The following is a 20,484-nucleotide window of genomic DNA, read 5'->3' as shown; positions in this document are numbered from 1 at the left end:
TTTTTATGCAGACCTCCTTACACCAAGGATTCCTATTATTTTCTACCCTAAATTTTCAAGGTCCAATTTAAGTCCCCCTTCCCAAACAAACAAGCCTTCCCTAATCTTAATCACATAGAGCTCTTAATTCCATTTAGAACATAATTCTTCCCTAATTGTTTATGGGGGTTAGCTTTTGCTCTTTAAAGACTGAAATAACATCTTAACACCTTCATTATGCCTGTGTTGCCTAATATTAGCTCTTTTACATACTTCCTGATTGACTGACTAGATTCTTGTCATAAAACTTATTCAACTCCTTTCATGCTAAATCTTCAAGTAATGCAAGTCAAGTATGCTACTGATTTTTATTGCTTTTAACAAGGAAACTATACAAACTTTGTAGTAATGGATAACAACAGCTAAGATTTGGAAACAGCTTAAGTGCCCATCAGCAGATGAGTGGGTTAAAAAACGGTGGTACATATATGCAATGGAATATTATACTGCTGTAAAAAAGAAGGAACTCTTACTATTTGCAACAGCATGGATGGACCTGGAGAGCACTATGCTAAGTGAAATAAGCCAGTCAGAGAAAGATAAATACCACATGATCTCACTCATTTGTGGAATATAATGAACAACATAAACTGATGAACAAAAATAGAGCCAGAGAAAAATCCTACATAATAAAAGCCTAATATGCTAAGTGTCCAGTTGTCCAGTCTTCCATTCAACCAATCGAAGTGTAATATGCTAATGATATGCTAAAGCCGCTCAACCGCTTGCTATGATGTGCACTGACCACCAGGGGGCAGATGCTCCGACCTGTAGGTGAGCTTGCTGCTGGGGTCCGGCCAATCAGGACTGAGCAAGATGGGCCGGACATGCCCTGGGGCCCTCCCACAGTCCCTCCCTGGCTGGCCGACCTCCCGCATCCCTCCCCGGCCTCAATCGTACAGCAGTGGGGTCCCTCGGCTTGGCCTGCGCCCTCTCGCAATCCAGGACCCCTCAGGGGATGGTAGAGAGCCGGTTTCGACCCCATCCCGCAGGCCAGGCCTAGGGACCCCACTGGTGCATGAATTCATGCACTGGGCCTCTAGAATTTTAGAATATAATAGAAGTAATCCTGTTATTTGCAAATTTTTAATATTTCCTACAACTTTTGTGATATTATACTATGTTAGTACACTTTTGGTAATATTATTATATTTATATTTAAAATCTTTTCTTGAAGTATTAGTGTTTACTGCATGTAACATTATTATATTTAAAATTGTTTTTCTTGAAATATTAATGATTATTGCATGCAACATTATAAAAAATAAAAAACATTTAAAATAAAAAATGGATAACAGATATTAATTATAAGACTATTTGAACTGTTTTTAAAAAAATACTTTTTATTTATTTTTATTGATTTTAGAGAAGAGAGAGAGAGACAGAAATATCAATGATGAGAGAGAATCACTGATCAGCTGCCTCCTGCACGCCCCCTACTGGGGATCAAGCTCACAACCCGGGCATGTGCCCTTGACTGGAATCGAACCCGGGGCCCTTCAGTCCACAGGCCAACACTCTATCCACTGAGCTAAACCAGCCAGGGCTATTTGAACTGTTTTTACACACAACACTTCTGACATCCAATGTGTGGTGACTTTTGCAACACCACTTCAACTGTCCAGTATAAAACCGAGTGTCCTATAACTCAATTCAATTCGGTTCTGACACTACCTGGAGTTAATGTCAGATCCAACAAGGTAAGTAAGTGCTCAGTCCCACAAGATTCCCCCTACTTCAGATGCCTCTCCAAAAGTCCTGGGTTGTCACTGATACTTCCAAACAATCAACTATAAATTTAGTTTGATAATCCACTAAAATGACTCCAGGATCTCAGGAAAGTGCTTTACTATTACCAGTTTGTTATAAAGGAAACAATTTAGGAACAGCCAAATGGAAGAGATGCAAGGGCAAGATATGGGGGAAGGGGCTCAGAGTTTCCATACCCTGTCTGGGTGAGCCACCCTCCCAGCACCTCAATGTGTTCACCAAACCCAAAGCTCCCTGAATTTCAATGTTCAAGAGTTTTCACAGAGCTTAGTTTTCAACCTGCCACCACTGCCCTTCCTGGAGATTGGTAAGGGGGGATGAAAGTTCCAACCCTTTAATCGCCAGGTCTTTCAGAAGACCAGCCCCATCCAGAAGCTATCTAGGGATCCCCAGCTACCAGCCATCTTATTATCATATAAAAAATATTCTTATCACTCTGGAGATTCCAAGAATTTTAGGAGTTGTATGCCAGGAACCTAGGACAATGACCAAATATTTATTTTTCATTATATCACACTATTTCTTTAACACATTTCAAAAAGTTTCAAGGTATTAAAGAATTATCTTAGTTTAGATAACTCCAAAGACAGATATTCAAAGAAGATAACCTTTCTTTTAATCCTCACCCAAAGATATGTTTTTTACTGATTTTTAGAGAAAGAGGAGGGTGGAAGGGGGACACACAGAGAGAGAAATATCAACGTGAGAGAGAAACATCAATACATCAAACCCGCAACCTAGGCATGTGCCCGAACTGGAAATCAAATCCACAACCTTTTGATGTACGGACAACACTAGAACAAACTCAGCCATCCTACCAGAGCCAAAGAATAAAAGTTTTTTAACAATGAAAAAGCACACTGATGGAAAATAAGCACACAGGCTTTACTATGTAAGTACACCAACAACAAAAAAATAAAGAAAAATTATAATAACCACAAGTTATTGAGTACTTATTCTGTGCCAGGCATTCTGCCAACTGCTATACATGAATTATCATTAAATCTCTACAACAATCCTGAGGTATTAGCCTCCTTTTACAAATGAGGAAAACTGAGTAATAGAGACTCCCCAAGGTCACACATCTGGTAAGCAGTGAAGCCGGGATTTCAACTCAGGTAGTCTAACTCCAGAACCTTTAAGCTTTTAGCCATACTGCCTCCCCTATGCCTTCTGTCAATGATGTTCAACTACCCCCAAAGGTTTGATATCAGCTCTGTTTTCCCCTTCCCAATTCTGTTAACATCTGGGTTTGTATTTCCCAAAATACATCATTCTCTTTTAGGCTTTTATGTCTTAAGCACATACTGTTCCCTTGGGCTGGAATGCCTTGCTCTTTTTTTATCCAGTTAGCAAAGCCCTACTCACTCTTCAAACAGCAGCTTAAAAAACAACTTTCTCTGTGAAGCCCTCTTCATTCCTTCCACATTTTCTGCCCCCAATCCTGGGAGAAGGAATACATCACTCCCTTAGCTCCTTGGAAACAATGATTCACAGATAGTTCTATTGTTGGACTTATTTGTACTGTAATTATATTTTTCAGTGCTACGTACCTACTGGACATTACACTGCACTGCAAGCATGAGACAGATACTTGTTAAAGATTAAGAATTCATAATGGTCCCAATTTAAGTTCAACTATAACTTAAATGAACATTTTCTTCTGGTCAAGACAACATCATTCGTTCTAATAATATTTTATTGCACTTTATGTGCCTTCATACACAAAAGATTCATAGTGAGTAAAATTAATGTCTTAAGCTTCTCAGGTTCAGACTGAGACTTTTAAACTGTATTTTTCCAACCATTTCTCAACTCCCACATTAAGACTTTGGCACTACAATTTCTCAATAATACCCAAATTGTGCCTGTTAACAAATTATTTCAAAATTGGAAGCACACTCTCCATCTACTAAATTTGTTAAAACAAAAGTCTAATCAAGAGTAAGACAATTCATAATAGGATATTAGTGATAATAATTAAGCTAAAGGTACTTCAAAAGCTGCTCTGTTGTCCTAGCCGGTTTGGCTCAGTGGATAGAGTGTCGGCCTGCAGACTGAAGGGTTCCAGGTTTGATTCGGTCGGGGGCACATGCCTGGGTTACAGGCTCAATTTCCCCACTGGAGGCATGCAGGAGGCAGCCTATAGATGATTCTCTCTCATCACTGATGTTTCTATCTCTCTCTCCTTTTCCCTTACTCTCTGAAATCAATAAAAATATACATATTTTTAAAAACTGCTGTTAATCCTACCCACATTTGAACACTCGCTCTACACTCTTCTACCTCCTACACTCTAATCTGCTTTCACTAAGTTATTACTCCATCTAACATTTCATTTTTTATAGGAACTTGTTTGAGACATAACTCACCTACCATACAATTCACCAATTAAAAGTGTACAACTCAGAATTGTGCAACCATCACCACAATCAATTTTATAACATTTTCATCATCCCAAAAAGAAATCCATACCTATTTAGCAGTCATTCCCTGTATCAGCCAGGATTCTCCAGAGAAACAGATGAAAAAGACAGAGAGACAGACACAGAGACAGAAAGATATTTTAAAGTACTGGCTGAAGTGACTGTGGGGACTGTCAAGTCTGAAATCTTCAGGACAAGCCAGCAGGCTAGAAACACAGAGAAGAGTTGTTGTAGTCTTGAGTATGATGACTCTCTAAAGACAGAATTCCTTCTTCAGGGGAACCTCAGTCTTTTCTCTTAAGGCCTTCAACTAATTGGATGAGACCCACCACATTCTGGAGGGTAACCTGCCTTGCTCAAAATCTACTGATTTAAATGTTAATCACATTTAAAAATACCTTCACAGCAACAACTAGACTGGTATTTGGCCAAAAATGGAACACCAGGGCCTAGCCAAGTTGATATATAAAATTAACCATTACTCCTTTACTCCCAGTCTTTGGCAACAACTAATCTACTTTCTGACTCTATTGATTTGCCTATCCCACACATTTCATAGAAACAAAACTATACCACATGTGGCCTTATGTCTGGCTTCTTTCACTTATCCTAGTATTTTCAAGGTTCATCTAATTGTAGCATGCATCATTACTTCATTCCTTTTTATTGTTCAACTAGAGGCCTGGTGCATGAAATTCATGTGTGTGTGTGTGTGGGGGGGGGGTTGTCCCTCAGCCCAGCCTGCACCCTCTCCAATCTGGGATCCCTCTCACAATCCAGGACTGCTCGCCTGCCTGCTTGCCTGATTGCTCCTAACTACTTCTGCCTGCCAGCCTGATCACCTCTAACCATTCCCCTGCCAGCCTGATCAATGCCTAACTGCTCCCCTGCTAGCCCAATTGCCCCTAACTGCTCCCCTGCCAGCCCGATTTCCCCTAACTGCCCTCCCCTGACAGCCTGGTCACCCCCAACTGCCCTCCACTGCAGGCCTGGGTCCCCCCCAACTGCCCTCTCTTGCAGGCCTGGTCCCCCCAACTGCCCTCCCCTGCAGGCCTGGTCCCCCCCAACTGTCCTCCCCTGCAGGTCTGGTCAGCCCCAACTGCCCTCCCCTGCTGGCCTGGTCCCTCCCAACTGCCCTCCCCTGCCAGCCATCTTCGACCACATGGGGGCGGCCATCTTTTGAGTTGGAGTGATGGTCGATTTGCATATTACCTCTTTATTAGGATAATATTCCATTATATGGTATATCACATTTTATTTATCTATTCATCAGTTGATGGACATTTGGGTTCTTACTACTTTTTTTTTTACTATTATGAATAAAACTGCTATGAACAGTCATACAAGCTTTTGTGTGGACATATGTTTTGATTTCTCTTTGGTTTATTATAGCTAGGAATAGAATTGTTCAGAACTACAAATTTTGTTTATTCTAGAAGCATAACTACCATACCTATACTTGTAGCATACAATATGATCTTATCTCCTATACCTGAATTTTTGAAAACAGAAGGAATCTTGTAACTAGCATCTAATAATATAGTATTTCTATAGTTAAACAGTTAAAAAAACAAATGTAGTAACTTTTTCTAAATCAGATTTACTTATGTGGAAATATATATATATATATTATATTCCATTTAAAACACAAACTCCATACATAATAAACTTAGAAATTACCCAACAAAAGAAAAAAGTACCTTTTTTAGTATATTATATTATCTGAACTGTGATATTCTAATATACTGGGTGGGGCAAAAGTAAGTTTATAGTTGTGAGTATGCAAATGTTTATTCTTATATTATTATTTATTAATTTTTGTGTTATTTTCCATATGAACAACTGTAAACCTACTTTTGCCCTACCCATATTCACATGTAAACAGGTGTTTTTATTCAACTTGTAAAATGTTAAATGATAAATACTTTTTTGAGGAACTGATCTTCAACTAAAACTATACTGATTTACTACCAAAATATCTAAGCATTAAAAGACAATATTTTATTTCAATGCATTTTTTTCTTTTGATCTATGGTGATGAGATTAATGACTAAGAGAGCTGGAATAGCACACAATAGAGAGGTCAGGAGTGTGCATTTTGCAATCAGATGGTTCAACTCCTGACTCCACCACTATCTGTATCTCATCTATAAGCTGAAGATAATACTACTTACTTCAAAAGTTTGCTGTGAGGATTAATTGAGATACTCTTAGCACACCACCTAGTAAGTGCTCAATAAATGATAACTATTAATCTTACAACAATTTGGATGCTGGTCAGAACTTAGAGCATATTAACACATTTCAGAATAGCTTACCAGAATTCACTTGATAGTATCAGCTAAAAAGTACATTTTAAATTATGATCTAATCACTTATGAAAAAAAGTAACAACAAAAAACTATGTTTCTTTACCTGCATCCCTAAGTAGTTAAATACACAAAAAGTTCTGAAAATCACAATCTAACAACAACTTTTACTTTTAGAGGAAAGGAAGAAGATGGGAGTTGCCTATGTGAAGGAGGACATATCTGCACTCATTATATTTCCCTATTGCTTGAATTTTTATGGAAATGTATTCCTGTTATTAGTACATAAAAGTTAAAAATAAGAAAAGAAATAACAGCTTGAATGTCTATATTGGAAAATCATTTCTGTTTAGCTCAACTAGAGCAAGTTAGTAGTTATAAATGTAGGTAAAACTATAAGTCTGAAATTGATAAAACATTAATATAAATAAATAAGAAACAAAGTTTCATATGTCTGTAAATGAAAATCTAACCCAAACTATATATTTGACAAAGGATACAGTACTAATCACCAAGCTTCCATGTGTTCAAGTAGCTACATAAACTTTACTTTTTAAATTTATATTTGTCAGCTATTCTCTTAAAAGGGTTAAAAAAAGTACATAGCAAACAAGTTTTTCCAAAGCTGTTTCATTCATTTGCATGAACACCCAAATCCAAATCAGTTGCCTAAATGCAAATCTAAGAAAAAATATATTTATTAGTAGAAATAGTAGAGACAATGTTTAAAAAACGCTAGTTAACTCGAGAGAAATAATTAACTCAGTTCTCCCAGTCGTCTGTCATATAACAAACATTTTAGTTATGTACTCCAAAAATAATAGCTTAGATTAACTTTCAAGAGAGCAAAAGACAGATTTTCATTACAGTAATTATTCAGCCCATAATGAGATAGTTCAGAATAAATGTCTTAGCAGTTGGCTTTTATTTTAGAAAAAATCTAGATTCTGGTTACAACTCCCATAGTTCCTAAGAGGTGATTTTGTACAAATAACCTCTAAACATCAAACTCTTTTTGGATAAAAGGGAGCCAGTCTGTAGCTGCTCTACCTTCCTAAGTGTGTTATACAGATCAAGTGAAATAAGAAAGCACTCTGAATATTATAAAATCCTTAAAATAAAAGTATTATTTTGCATGAAAATAGAAACATCTGCAATAGTTCAAAATTAATATCACCAACCTCAGATTATCTATGATCAAAAAACACTTAGCAAACTGTCTTGCACATGACAAGTTCTCAATAAGTCATGATTTATATAAATACTACTTATTGGTAATTAAGTTCATGATCCCAAATTAAGAACTAACTTGAATGACCTTCTGCCCTTTGACCCTCCTCAGGTTTTGCAGAAATACCAACTGATCCATTGTTCACATTTCACTCATTCAAACATTTATGCAGTACCTATTCCCTTGTTCTCAAGAGCTCACATCTGGCAGGGCAACAGTACATATTTGCATCATAGTTATTTTGTTGTCTGTATCCCATAATGAAATTATATACAAAGTTCTATGGGAGTATAGAGGAAGACCCAATCAATTCTTCAGTTAGTGGGGGTCAGGGAAGCTTTCACATTGGAACTGGGCCTTAAGGAATGAAGGGAACGATCCTTCTGGGAAACAAGACAAAACAGCAAAAAAGGCACTTATTCTGGAAACAGTCAGCACTGTTACAAAGCTACTGCACAGAGTTTGGGGCAAAAGAAAAAAAAGAATAATAGAAAATGGAGCTGAAAAAGAGGAAACGAGAGTCAGATTTTGATGGAGTTTGTAGTATTGTGCCAAAAATTAATGGAGCAACAACCAAAAATCTTTTTTTATTAATCCTCACCTGAGGACATGCTGAAAGAGAAAACAAAACACATTGATGTGAGAGAGAAACATTGTTTGGTTGCCTTCCATTCGTGCCCCAACCAGGTATTAAATCCACAACCCAGGTAAGTGCCCTAAATGGGAATTGAACCAGTGACCCTTCAGTGCACAGGACAACACTCAACTAACTGAGCAACACCAGCCCGGCTTAACCAAAAATTTTTTAATCTTTTTTTTTCCAATTAAAGTTGACATAAAGTATTATATTAGTTTCAGATGTACACCCCAGTGATTAGACATTATATAACTTAAGTGATCATCCCAAAATATCTTGTACCCATCTGACACCATACAAAGTTATTAGAATATTATTGACTATATTCCCTATGCTGTACTTTGTATCTCCATGACTATTACTAGTACTTTTTTTTTTTTTAAATATTTTATTGATTTTTTACAGAGAGGAAGGGAGAGGGATAGAGAGTTAGAAACATCAATGAGAGAGAAACATCGATCAGCTGCTTCCTGCACACCCCCCACGGGGGATGTGCCCGCAACCAAGGTACATGCCCCTGGCTGGAATCGAACCTGGGACCCTTCAGTCCGCAGGCCGACGCTCTATCCACTGAGCCAAACCGGTTAGGGCTTATTAGTACTTCTTAATTGTTCTTATGAGTCTGTTTCTGTTTTGTTTCTTTACTTATCTTGCTTTTTAGATTTAATTGTTGATAGATATGTATTTATTGCCATTTTATTGTTCATTTTTTAAATCTTTTTTTTCTTCTTTTTCTTAAAGAAGTCCCTTTAACATTTCATGTACTACTGGTTTCATGGTGATGAACTTCTTTAGCCTTTTCTTGTCTGTGAAGCTCTTTATCTGACCTTCAGTTCGAACCGATAGCTTTGGTAGGTAGATAATCTTGGTTGTAGGTCCTTGCTTTTCATCACTTTGAATATTTCTTGCCACTCCCTTCTGGCCTGCAGTTTCTGTTGAAAAATCAGCTGGCAGTCATATGGGCACTCCCTTGTAGGTAACTAACTACTTTTCTCTTGCTGCTTTTAAGACTGTTTTTAACCCTTGGCATTTTAATTATGATGTATCTTTGTGTGGGCCTCTTTTGGGATCATCTTGTTTGGGACTCTCTGAACTTCCTGGACTTCTAAGTCCATTTCCTTCACCAGGTTAGGTAAGTTTTCTGTTGGTATTATTTTCAAATAAGCTTTCAATTTCTTGCTCTCTCTCTCTTCTCCTTCTAGCACCCCCATGATGTGAATGTTGGTACACTTGAAGTTGTCCCAGAGGCTCCTTGCACTATCCTAATTATTTTTGGATTCTTTTTCCTTTTTTTGCTGTTCTGATTGGGTGGTTGTTGCTTTCTTATATTCCAAATTGCTGATTTGATTATTGGCTTCATCAACTATACTGTTGACTCCCTGAAATTATTCTTCATTTCAGTTAGTGTATCCTTCATTTCTTTGTTGTTTTGTTAATCTTCACAGGAGGATAGGGAAGAAGGGAGAGGGAGATGGAAAGAGAGAGAGAGGAGGAGAGAAACATCAATATAAGAGACCCATCGATTGGTTGCATCCTGCAAGCAGCTCGACCAGAGCTGGGGTAGAATCTGCAACCCGGGTACATTCCCCTGACTGGGAACTGAACCTGTGACCCTTCGATGTGTAGGCCAACACTCTAACCACTAAGCAACACCAACCTGGGCTCTATCCTTCATTTCTGACTTATTCTTCTGGTTTCCATGTCCTTTTTTATGCCGTTGAAGTTTTCACTAAGTGCATTAAGCATTGTCATAACCAGTGTTTTGAACTCTGCATTTGGCAGATTCCTTGTCTCTGTTTTGTTTAGTTCTTTTTTCTGGAGTTTTGTTCTGTTCTTTCACTTGGGACATGTTTCTTTGTCTCTTCATTTTGACAGCCTCCCTGTGTTTGTTTCTACGTATTAGGTAGAGCTGCTACATTTCCCAGGCTTGGTGTAGAGTGTCCTAGTGTAACAGGTGTCCTGTAGGGTGCAGTGGCATAGCCTCCCCAATCACCCAAGCTGGGCACTCCAGATGTACACACCCTGTGGGCTGTGTATACCCTCCTGTTGAAGTTGATTGCTGTTGGCACATCAATGGAAGTGATTTATCCTAGCTGATTAGTTGCAAGAGCTGGCTATGACCACTGTGGAGGATCAGCTGTGCAAGGGTCCACCCCAAAGAGCAAAACTTATTTCAGTGGAGCTCTGGTCCCTGCTGAGTCCACCCCTTGAGTGTCACTTGTGGAGGTGGTTGGGTGGTGCTTTGACGTGGTCTGAAGCTCTGGGGCCTCCTGGAAGATGCAGGCCAAGGTCATCTGCTGCCTGTGTTCTGCCCAGGGTCCTCCCAGCATGATCTACAAAGCGATCTATAGATGGCTGCTACTTGTGCTGGGCTTGGAGATGTCCAGGAGAGGCCAAGTTTCAAACCAAGGCCAGATGCTGCTAATGCCAGACCTGGGGTCACTTAAGGAGAGGTATGGGGCACTGAGGCCAGATGCGACTTTTTGGAGAGATTTTAAGAAAGTCTGAGGCATTTGTATGAAAAAGCCATTGGAAACAGCTTGAGAGGGCCCACAAGTTGGGTGGGGCAGGGTCTCAGGCAATCACCAGGGTGGGGGCAAACAGTAATACCCAGGTTTGGAAACTCAGACATGATGCCTGCCGGCTCTGTGGAGAAAGGGCTTAGCAAAGAATCAATGGCCTCTGCCAGCACTTCTGTTTGCCCTTCCAGCCCTTGCTTTGATGCCAAACAATTCAGTTCTTCTGGGATGTGTCTGGTGCCTTTCAAGTAGCTGCCCCAGTGCTAAAGCTCAGAAGGAGTGAGTTCCTCCCTTTAAGAGGATCATCTAGGACTCAGAGAGCCCTCCATCTCACTCAGCCACAATTCCCACTGGTTTTACAACCAAAAGTTGTGGGAATTTCTCTTCCTGTGCTGGGAAGCCTGGTGTGGGGCTGGGACCCCTCGCTCTCAGGTGGACCTCCACAGCCAAGATATCCTTCCCGATTTTTATCTTCCACATGTGGGTGTGGGACCAATCTGTTCCCGATTCTGCTCCTCCTAGGAGAAGTCTCAATGTGACTTCTATATATCCTTAGTTGTAGGACTTCTGTTTAGCTAGATTTCAGGTGGTTCTGAATAATGGTTGTTCTGTAGTTCAATTGCAATTCTGACGTGGTTGTGGGAGGATGTGAGTACAGCATTTACCTACACCACCATCTTGACTGGAAGCCCCCAACAGCCAAGATTTTTGAGCAGTGTGTAAACTGTTAATTTACCTGTAGTGGCAGTGACAGAAGCTTGGGCAGGAAAGAGTCTTTAGAACATTTCCACAGCTAACAAATACCACCATTTTTCTTGATTCAAGTAACTGACATATGACGTTAAGAAACAATCTCACAATCTTTTCATTTAAAACTCTAAATGACAGACACCCTCCTCTCTATTTATCAAAGAGAATAAATACAAAGCTCTAACATAAATACCACTTGAGAAAACCAAATAGGAGCCTAGGAAGGTAAAGAATAAATTTAACCTAAGGAATAAAGTCAAATAACTAAGTAGGAAAACATGTTTTAAGTGTATATACTGTCCATATTTTTTACAACTTGAAATAATAGATAAAATATTTCATTGATTTTTTTTTACTACTATGAAAAGAAGGAAATGAGTATGTGCTTTGGATATAAAACATGCCTTCTAAACATGTTTACAATTAATGTGCCTTAAATATAATATGTATTAAATATGTGACTTTCTCAGAAAAAGCAACCCCTCTTAATGATCTTTTAAATTCTGTCCAAAAAAAAATTAGGTATCACCCTGGCCAGTGTGTTCAATGGTTAGAACGTCGGCCAGAGCACCAAAGGGGCATGGGTTTGCTTCCTGGCCAAGGGCATGTACCTGGGGTGCAGACTCAATCCTCAGCCCAGGTCAGGGCACATGTAGCAGGCAACCAATCAACATGTCTCTCTCACATCAATGTTTCTCTCTCTCTCTCTCTCTCTCTCTCTCTTACTCTCTCTCTCTCACTCTTTCTCTCCCTGCTTCCCTCTCCTTTTCTTCCCCCTCCCTTCCACCCTCTCTAAAAATCAATGGGAAAAAAAATATTCTCAGGTGAGGATTAACAAAAGAATAAATTAGGTATCTGTTAACACACAAACAAATAAACAAAATCAATGAATGTATTATATGCCATTGTCCCAAAAACTAAGGCCAGAATCATTGCTCTCATGTTTAGATAAAGGGAGGAAGAAGGAAGAAACTATCTTGGTTGTAAAATTCTGGAGATTCCCTTTGCAATGACTTCCTTGCAATGTCTTGGAACATGCCATATCTATATCTTTGCTTGAGCAATTCTTCCCACCCAAAATTCTTTCCTTGACTGAAACTATCTCATCCATGAAACTTTCTCTAAAATCTCTCTCTTTGCTAAAGTCCTAATGGATAAGTTAATACACTTGTCTTTTCTCATTTTCTGGCATTTAATTATTTTCATTCCTATTGTGAATCTGGTCTATATCCTTACAAAATGACATTATATCTAAACTGTTACAAAGCCTCAGAATAGCAGAGTAGTTAAGAGCTTAAGTTCTAGACCTTAGAATCAAGAGTCAGAATACCTTAGTTCAAATCCTAGCTCTTCCATTTAATAACTATGTGAACTTGGGCAAGTAAACCTAACCTAACCTTCCTGTGTTTTAATTTCCTCATAGGTTAATATGGGGAAAATAAACACCTATCTTGAACAGCTATTTAAGAATTAAATAAATTAACATTTAAAGCATTTAGAACAGGCATGGTACATAGTACACAAGTGTTAGTTAACTTGTTACTCATTTTTCCTTGCTCCAGACCTCTCTACATATTATTGTATCGCTCTTAAATGGGACTTTTGGTATGTCATTATTCTGCACAGAACTCTCCCTGGCTTTCCATAGCCTGTGGGTCCATGTCCTTAGTTTGGTAATCAAGGCACTCTACAACCTGGCACCACACTATCTACTCAGCTCCAACATCTACTTTATACAAAATAAAAGGAAACAGACATATAAGACAGAAACCCTCTCTTCCAAGGCCTAACTCCTAATTACAAAAACAAGGCACAAACAAAACCATCACAAAGAATGGGTGTTCACCATAGCTGCTCTCCAAAAGAACTCTACAATCCAACAAAATTCATTTCTGCAGTATTTGGAAGATGCCAAAGTCATTAAAAATGATCTGCTTTTGTCTGTTTTATTTCACTCTCATCCCCTCAAAACACACAAGAACAACCAGAAAGCACTTTTTTGTAACTTGTATCTATCCATCCCTTGTTTTAAAAAATATAATTTTATTGACTTCAGAGAGGAAGGGAGAGGGAGAGAGAGATAGAAACATCAATGATGAGAGAGAAATCACTGATCAGCTGCCTCATGCATGTTCCACACTGGGGATCAAGCCTGCAACCCGGCATGTGCCCTGACTGGGAATTGAACTGTGACCTCCTGGTTCATATGTCAATACTCAACCACTGAGCCACACCGGTCGGGTCATCCCTTATTTTAAAGTCAATTCAAACACTATCACGCTCTTACCATTTTAATTTATATAATATTATCTTATCTCAGTCAACTGTTCTCAAGGTGTATAATCACCCTCTCTAAAATATAAGCTTCTAGAAAGGAGAAATAACAATTCTTATCAGTTCTTGCCATTTCCTTCCCCCTCACCATCCCTCCACTAAAACAGATCATGTTAGAACAGGTGCTCAATAGTACCTGTTGAATTTAAGTAAAAAAATGGCAACTGGAAGTAAACAACTAGTACTACTACAGAGAGACTGGAAATAGACTGCATACTGTTTGGACCACTGGACTATCTCCTTTCCACAAAGCCTCAAATCAGATAAGGCCATCCAAATCAGAAAAGAGGTACTACACTCACTATCCTTTCTATGTAACCACCATATGGATAGATTTGTTTTTCAGTGGTACCTTGAGTCAACAGAAGGATCACTAACCATTCTATTATCTACCATCTAACTTGAAAAGCTTGACCTCCAAAAAGATGATACATTGAGCCAGCACCTAAGAAGGGCAATATCCAACTGCTACATCCCTAAGTAGATGATTTGAGAAAGCTTGTTAAAGTCTACTTTGTGGCAAACTTGTCACCCTTCAACATGCAGGTTTTAAGTACCATAACACATTCCATGAACTTAGCATTAAAAAGTGTGACCTACATTTTCATGTGCCCACATTTTGCAAATTTTCTATAATGAACATGTATTACTTGAAAAATCAGAAAGTTTCAAATGTTTAGTATTTCCTCTAGACTTTAAGGAGCCTCTCATAATGGCCCATGCAGAACACAACCCAATTAAAAGTAAACCAAAAAGCCCTAGCTGGTTTGGCTCAGTGGATAGAGCATCAGCTTACAGACTGCGAGGTCCGGGGTTTGATTCCAGGCAAGGGCACATGCCGGGGTTGTGAGCTCAATCCCCAGTAGGGGGCGTGCAGGAGGCAGCCGATCAATAATTCTCTCTCATCACTGATGTTTCTATCTCTCCCTCCCTCTCCCTTCCTCTCTGAAATCAATAAAAATATATTAAAAAATAATAATAAACTAAAAATAGTCCTGGCCTGTGTTTCTCAGTGGTTACAGTATCGGCCCATGCACAGAAGGGTCATGGATTTGATTCCCAGTCAAGGGCACGTATCTGGGTTGCAAGTTGGATCCCCAACCCGTCAGGGTGCGTGTGGGAGGCAACCAATCAATGTCTCTCACATTGATGTTTTTCTCTCTCTCTCCTCTCTTCCTTCCATCCCTCCTTTCCACTCTTTCTAAAAAAATCACCGGAAAAAATATCCTCAGGTGAGGATTAACAAAAAATAAAATAAATAAACCAAAGGGCTTATGACCCCAACTTTACACCTCCCAGGTAAAATGCCAGTTTGGACAGAGTTCTCAACTTTGTATGTTTCATTTTCAACCTCTACAGCCCTGGCCAGTAGCTCAGTTGGTTAGAGCATCTTCCTGATACACCAAAGTTGCAGGTCAGGGCACATACAAGAAGCAATCAATGAATGTATAAATAAATGGAACAAATGGCCAAGAAGCAATCAATGAATGTATAAATAAATGGAACAACAAATGGATGTTTCCCTCTCTAAAATCAATCAATATTTTTTTTAAAAAAATTACCTCTACATATGCCATCACATGAAAGGAAAAAATTTTTCATTACCTTCCCAAGACTCCACAGCACTACAACAAATTGCAAAGAGCTACCTAGATGGTTCCTCTGCCCCACCCCCAAACACCCTCCTCCCTAAGTACATAGCCCTTAATAATGCCCAGGAAAAGAGTGCTAAGTGATTTACATGATTATCCCAATCCTCAAAACAAAAGTAGGTACCACTATTATCCCCAGAAGAGAAAACTGAGACTTAGAGATGTTTGGGGAGCAAAAAGTTGCCTGAGGAGGGATTCTTGTATTGTACAAAAAAGTTTGCTGGGAATGGCTCAGGGACTTTTGATATGAGACAATTATAGCAGAAATCCTCAAACTAGAAATTTCACAGAGAAAACAATAAATGATATTTGGTCAAACTGTGGATTTTCTTTAGAACTGTGTACCTCATAATATCTGGCATATAACAGATGCTCAATAAAAACCAGTCTGCTGAAATGTAAATTTAAATAGTTAATTCCTAAAATAATTTGATCACATGGCAAAATCTGACAGGTTATTTGTTTTAACTAGAGTAGGTGGTACAATAGCCAATAATTATATCTACACCTAAAGTAATATTCTGAGTATTGGTTAATAAAGCAGCAATAAAAAGGAAAAACGGCAGAAATCAGTTGTGTATCCTTTAAGGATAAGCTTTTCTAATAACAAATTCCATTTAAAATTTTAAGGTGTCATCGCAATTTACACAATAAACACTCACTACTGACCTATTCTTAGTCATCTCAAAATAACCTAGCCAGGAAAAGCACTGTTCATGCAATCACGGGTTTTCAAATAAGTAAAACAAAAAAATCTGAGTCTCCTTAGAATATTGGGTCAAAGTAAAGAATGTGCATTTTTAGAGTATGTATTTTAAGCACACCTGTAATCTGTTTAAATTGGGCTATAACTGTTGCCCAGGGACATAAAAAGACAAAAATGTCAAAGCTGATTGAGTTAAGGCCCTAGCAATTAACTGATGTTGGAATCTGATTGATGGAAGGATGAGTTCTATGAATATTCACTTTAAATGATTATGAGTAATCTGTGAAATCCTTCAGGCACCCAAACTTTAGTTTCCAGGGATGAAAAATATGTGTGTTCCACAGGTAAATGAGTACCTGGTGTTACACAGAAAAATTAACATACTTTTCAGTTCTCATCCTACACAAAGATTAGGATAAAGGTATTGTGCAAGCACACAGCACTTGGGCAATTTTTTCCTCCTTTCTCTGAAAAATGATTTATATAATAATTCCTTAATTCAATAGCAACAGAGTATTACTTTCTTCCTTTTGAGGCTCAGGTTTCTTTTATTTCAAAATACTACTCTTGAAGATTTACATTCTTCTTTTTAAAAAGACTTAATCATTTAACTCAAAAAGAGGGAGCAAAAGTCAAGAGGTGAAACCTGAGATATTATTATTAGTCTTACATAACTTCCTCTAAGTTGGAACTGATTCTGTTGCTGAACTAAAATCTAAGGTTTAAGCACAAAGATGAGCTCTTTAGTACATTCTTCACACACAGAGTTTTAAAAATTGAAAAGGTCTTTATTTTTCTCCTCGCATTCTTAAAATATAAACACTCACATGTATAGTATTAGGGTGCTAACATAAAAATGATAAAATGGTCACACTTAAAGAGCTCTAAATTCATCCTATTGCTTTTTTATAATGCAATAATTGATAGAATTGAATATAATTTCAAAAAAATAATTTCCTAAAATTTCCTAACACAGATTTTGAAATATCACCTCTGTAAGTATGCACAAAATATTTTCAGTAAGTGCTGCAGGCAACATCAAAAAGTGACTTCCAAAAACAATAGGTATAGGTTCATCCAACTTGCAAAAAACTCTGTATGTAGAGTTAGTAGTTCATGCCTAATTAAACTGGCTTTGATAACTGCAAATGTAGTTAGTAGTTCATGCCTAATTAAACTGGCTTTGATAACTGCAAATTTCTCATGAGTATACATAGCAAATCTTTCAAAATCTAACTTTACACCGACTGCCTTTACTAGACAGGCCCTGATCTGAACTCAACTAAAAGCTACATTAACTACATCTCACCACCCAGACAATTGAGCCCCAGTGTAATAATGGTCACGGATTCCCTGCATTGCTTTGGGAACTGTTGCTTGCTTAATCAAGCTCTCAACTGCAAATTCACCTTTCTAAAAAGACTGAAAACAAAATGACAAGTTTCACTATCTAGTTTTCCGAACCGAACTAGGGTTTGGGATTTCACTGGGAATGACCACATTATCAAGATGCCATCGCCCTCCCAAGGCATTTAATTACAATACCTTCTCTGTTTTCCATTCAACCACCTCAATTAAATTTCCACTAGAACCAGACACACACAAAGTTGATTCCGTGGCCTTGCTGAAAGTCTCCTCTGGGTGCAAACCCCGGGATCCCGCATGCATTATACAGAAAGAGCAAAGGGAAACAAAAAATAAGGATTGTTAAACAATGTTGTGACATTACCTTGCCCGTCTTGTGATCAAACCAGACCAGAGCGTGGTTCCTTGACAGCACTTTGCAATCAAAGGTAGCATTATTCTGCGCGGGTCGACAGCGGGCCACGGAGCGGCCGATTTTAATGGGCTCGTCCAGGTAGACATGACGCTCCTGAAACGGGTGCGAGTTCGGGCGGCAAGTGAAGATGGCCAAGGCTGACGGCATCGAGGACAGGACTGGGGTGTCTCTCCTACCACAGGACAAAGGAGTTCCACCGGATCCGGGCTGCCCTTCACAAGCCGATACCCCTATCCTCCCCAAAATTCTATATTAAAACAAACTGCGCATGGTCTGAGCATAACCAGTGACCATCAACAACTCGGCACTTGAGTGAGAAGACAAGCCAGCGCCAGCCCCATCACCGCCTTGAAAACCCAGCAGCGCCCTGATGACAAAAAGTCCCCAACTGGCAGCTTTCAATCCATCTTCTCCCTCGGGAAAACAAGGCTCAAACATCGGACAGCTGCGGCCAAGAAAACTCCTGGAAGACAGTTTGGGGCTGGAGGTATCCAAGCAGATGAGTCACACGCCGAGGCTGGCGTGGTGTTTGGGATCGCGGCCGCTTTCCCCCCTCGGTGGCGGAAATGTTGCAGCACTGCAGCATGAAGGAAGGGTCGGGTCGGTGCGACCGGCGAGGTCCTTTCGGGGCGAGGAGAGGTGCAGCCGCCGCGGGAGCGCGCACCCTTCAAGGGCCCTCCTGCCCCTCTGCCGCGCCGTAGTCCGGGCGTCACGTGACCGACGCCGTGGGCGCCATGCCGGTCATGGGCAGCGAAGAGGGCAAGCCGATTTTCCATCGCCCCTCCGGGCGCCATCTTAGTTAAGGGCCGGAAGTTTCAAGGGCTGGGACTTCCCTCTGCGACCATGTTGGTTAAGGGCAGGAAAGAATTTGACCCGTGGAAGGTTTTAATAAACAAAACGTGCCAACTTCCTACTTGGCCGTCTGGGTTGAGAAGGCACTAACTTTCGCCCAGTTTTATTCGCTTGTAGTCCTCGTGGGAAACACTCAGGAGCAGAGAGCCCAGGCCCGGCCAGAGGAGAGTTAGGAACAGCCGCCTCATCTGCGGGCAGTGGTGTCCCCACCGCCGCCCTGGGCGTGAGCAGTGTCCACAGTCCTGGCCCGCGCGTGGCTCAGGCAGAGGGTCAGTATCCCCGGCTGTGTCCTGCCCAGAGAAAAACTTCCTGAGCCACCAATTCCCTTTCGAATGACCCTTTTTCGCAATGGGCCTATCGTGTTCCCCAGGACTCCAAGGCAGATTCTGCCCCAAAAAGTGTCATTTAAACAAGTTTTAAATCACGTTGCTTTCAGAGAGAGGTCGACCAATTTCCAATATGAAAAAAAGGGGCAAGAGGGGTTATTTCCCCACACTCATAATATTAAGGTAGATCAGTGGTTCTCAACCTTCCTAATGCCGCGACCCTTTAATACAGTTCCTCATGTTGTGGTGACCCCCAGTTTCATTGTTACAAATTGAACATAATTAAAGCATAGTGATTAATCACAAAAACAATATGTAATTATATATGTTTTCCAATGGTCTTAGGCAACCCCTGTGAGAGGGTCGTTTGACCCCCAAAGGGGGGGCAACCCACAGGTTGAGAACCGCTGAGGTAGATGATTGATCTCAAGAAGGAAACATTGCAAAGCCTTAAAATTTTCAAGAAAAGATGGTGGGAAGGAACCTTACTCTTTTAGAATCAGTGGTGGCTTTACCCTATTCCATTGACAACAGACTCCGCCACTGTGACCTTGAGCAACTTTCCAAACTTTTTTGAGCCTGGTTTTCTCATCTATAAAATGAGGAGATAATTCATAACTCACCTATTATTATGAGAACTCAAGGTGACGATCCATGTTACACAGTAAAGAGTAACTATTCTTCGTTTCAGTACTTACATATAGGGTTTGGCCCTGTCCTAAAATTTGTGCTGGGCCCTGGGGACACATAGGGGAACAAAACCTCAACTCCTGCCCTCTGAGGGGGAATATGGATATTATGGAATAGGGGTGGGGATAGAGGTGGATGACAAACAGAGATAACTACTTTGATATGACCAGGGCTAAAAACGAGGCAAGCACAAAAAAAGGGGTAAGGGGCAGCCTTCTAGGGGAAGGAAGGAGAGTGGAAAACCACAATAAATATGCTATTTGATGAATGGCTTCATAAATTCCAAGAATGAGGGACTATCAAGAAAAGGAATAAGGCTATTTGAAACAGTGGACCAATATGCCCAGCTCCTAAAAGAGTACTCCAGATCAATTTATAAGTCATTTATGCATTCTTTCATTCATTCATTCTATAAATATTTAATTGAATGCCTACTGGGAAACAGATACTTTGAAAGGCCCTG

At 39.7% G+C, this 20,484-nt stretch overlaps 1 protein-coding gene across 13 annotated transcripts in view; it reads right to left on the bottom strand.

The window, feature by feature from the left end:
- SLMAP (sarcolemma associated protein) overlaps window positions 1–18,838 on the bottom strand; it is a 164,091-nt gene extending 145,253 nt beyond the window's left edge. For 8 of the 13 annotated variants that reach the window (XM_005868387.2, XM_005868389.2, XM_005868392.2 and 5 more), the window contains exon 1: window positions 18,103–18,837. In XM_005868387.2, coding sequence (XP_005868449.1) covers window positions 18,103–18,300 — 198 coding nt within the window. In that variant the 5' untranslated portion in view covers window positions 18,301–18,837. Of the gene's footprint in view, window positions 1–18,102 lie in introns of all 13 variants that reach the window. The other 5 variants (XM_005868385.2, XM_014541353.1, XM_005868393.2 and 2 more) reach the window with 1 other exon arrangement.
- Between the last annotated feature and the right edge of the window lie 1,646 nt (window positions 18,839–20,484).

This window comes from Myotis brandtii, unplaced genomic scaffold (genome assembly GCF_000412655.1).
Source record: "Myotis brandtii unplaced genomic scaffold, ASM41265v1 scaffold268, whole genome shotgun sequence".
NCBI classification, from domain to species: Eukaryota; Metazoa; Chordata; class Mammalia; order Chiroptera; family Vespertilionidae; genus Myotis; species Myotis brandtii.
This window is presented reverse-complemented; position numbering and strand designations above follow the sequence as displayed.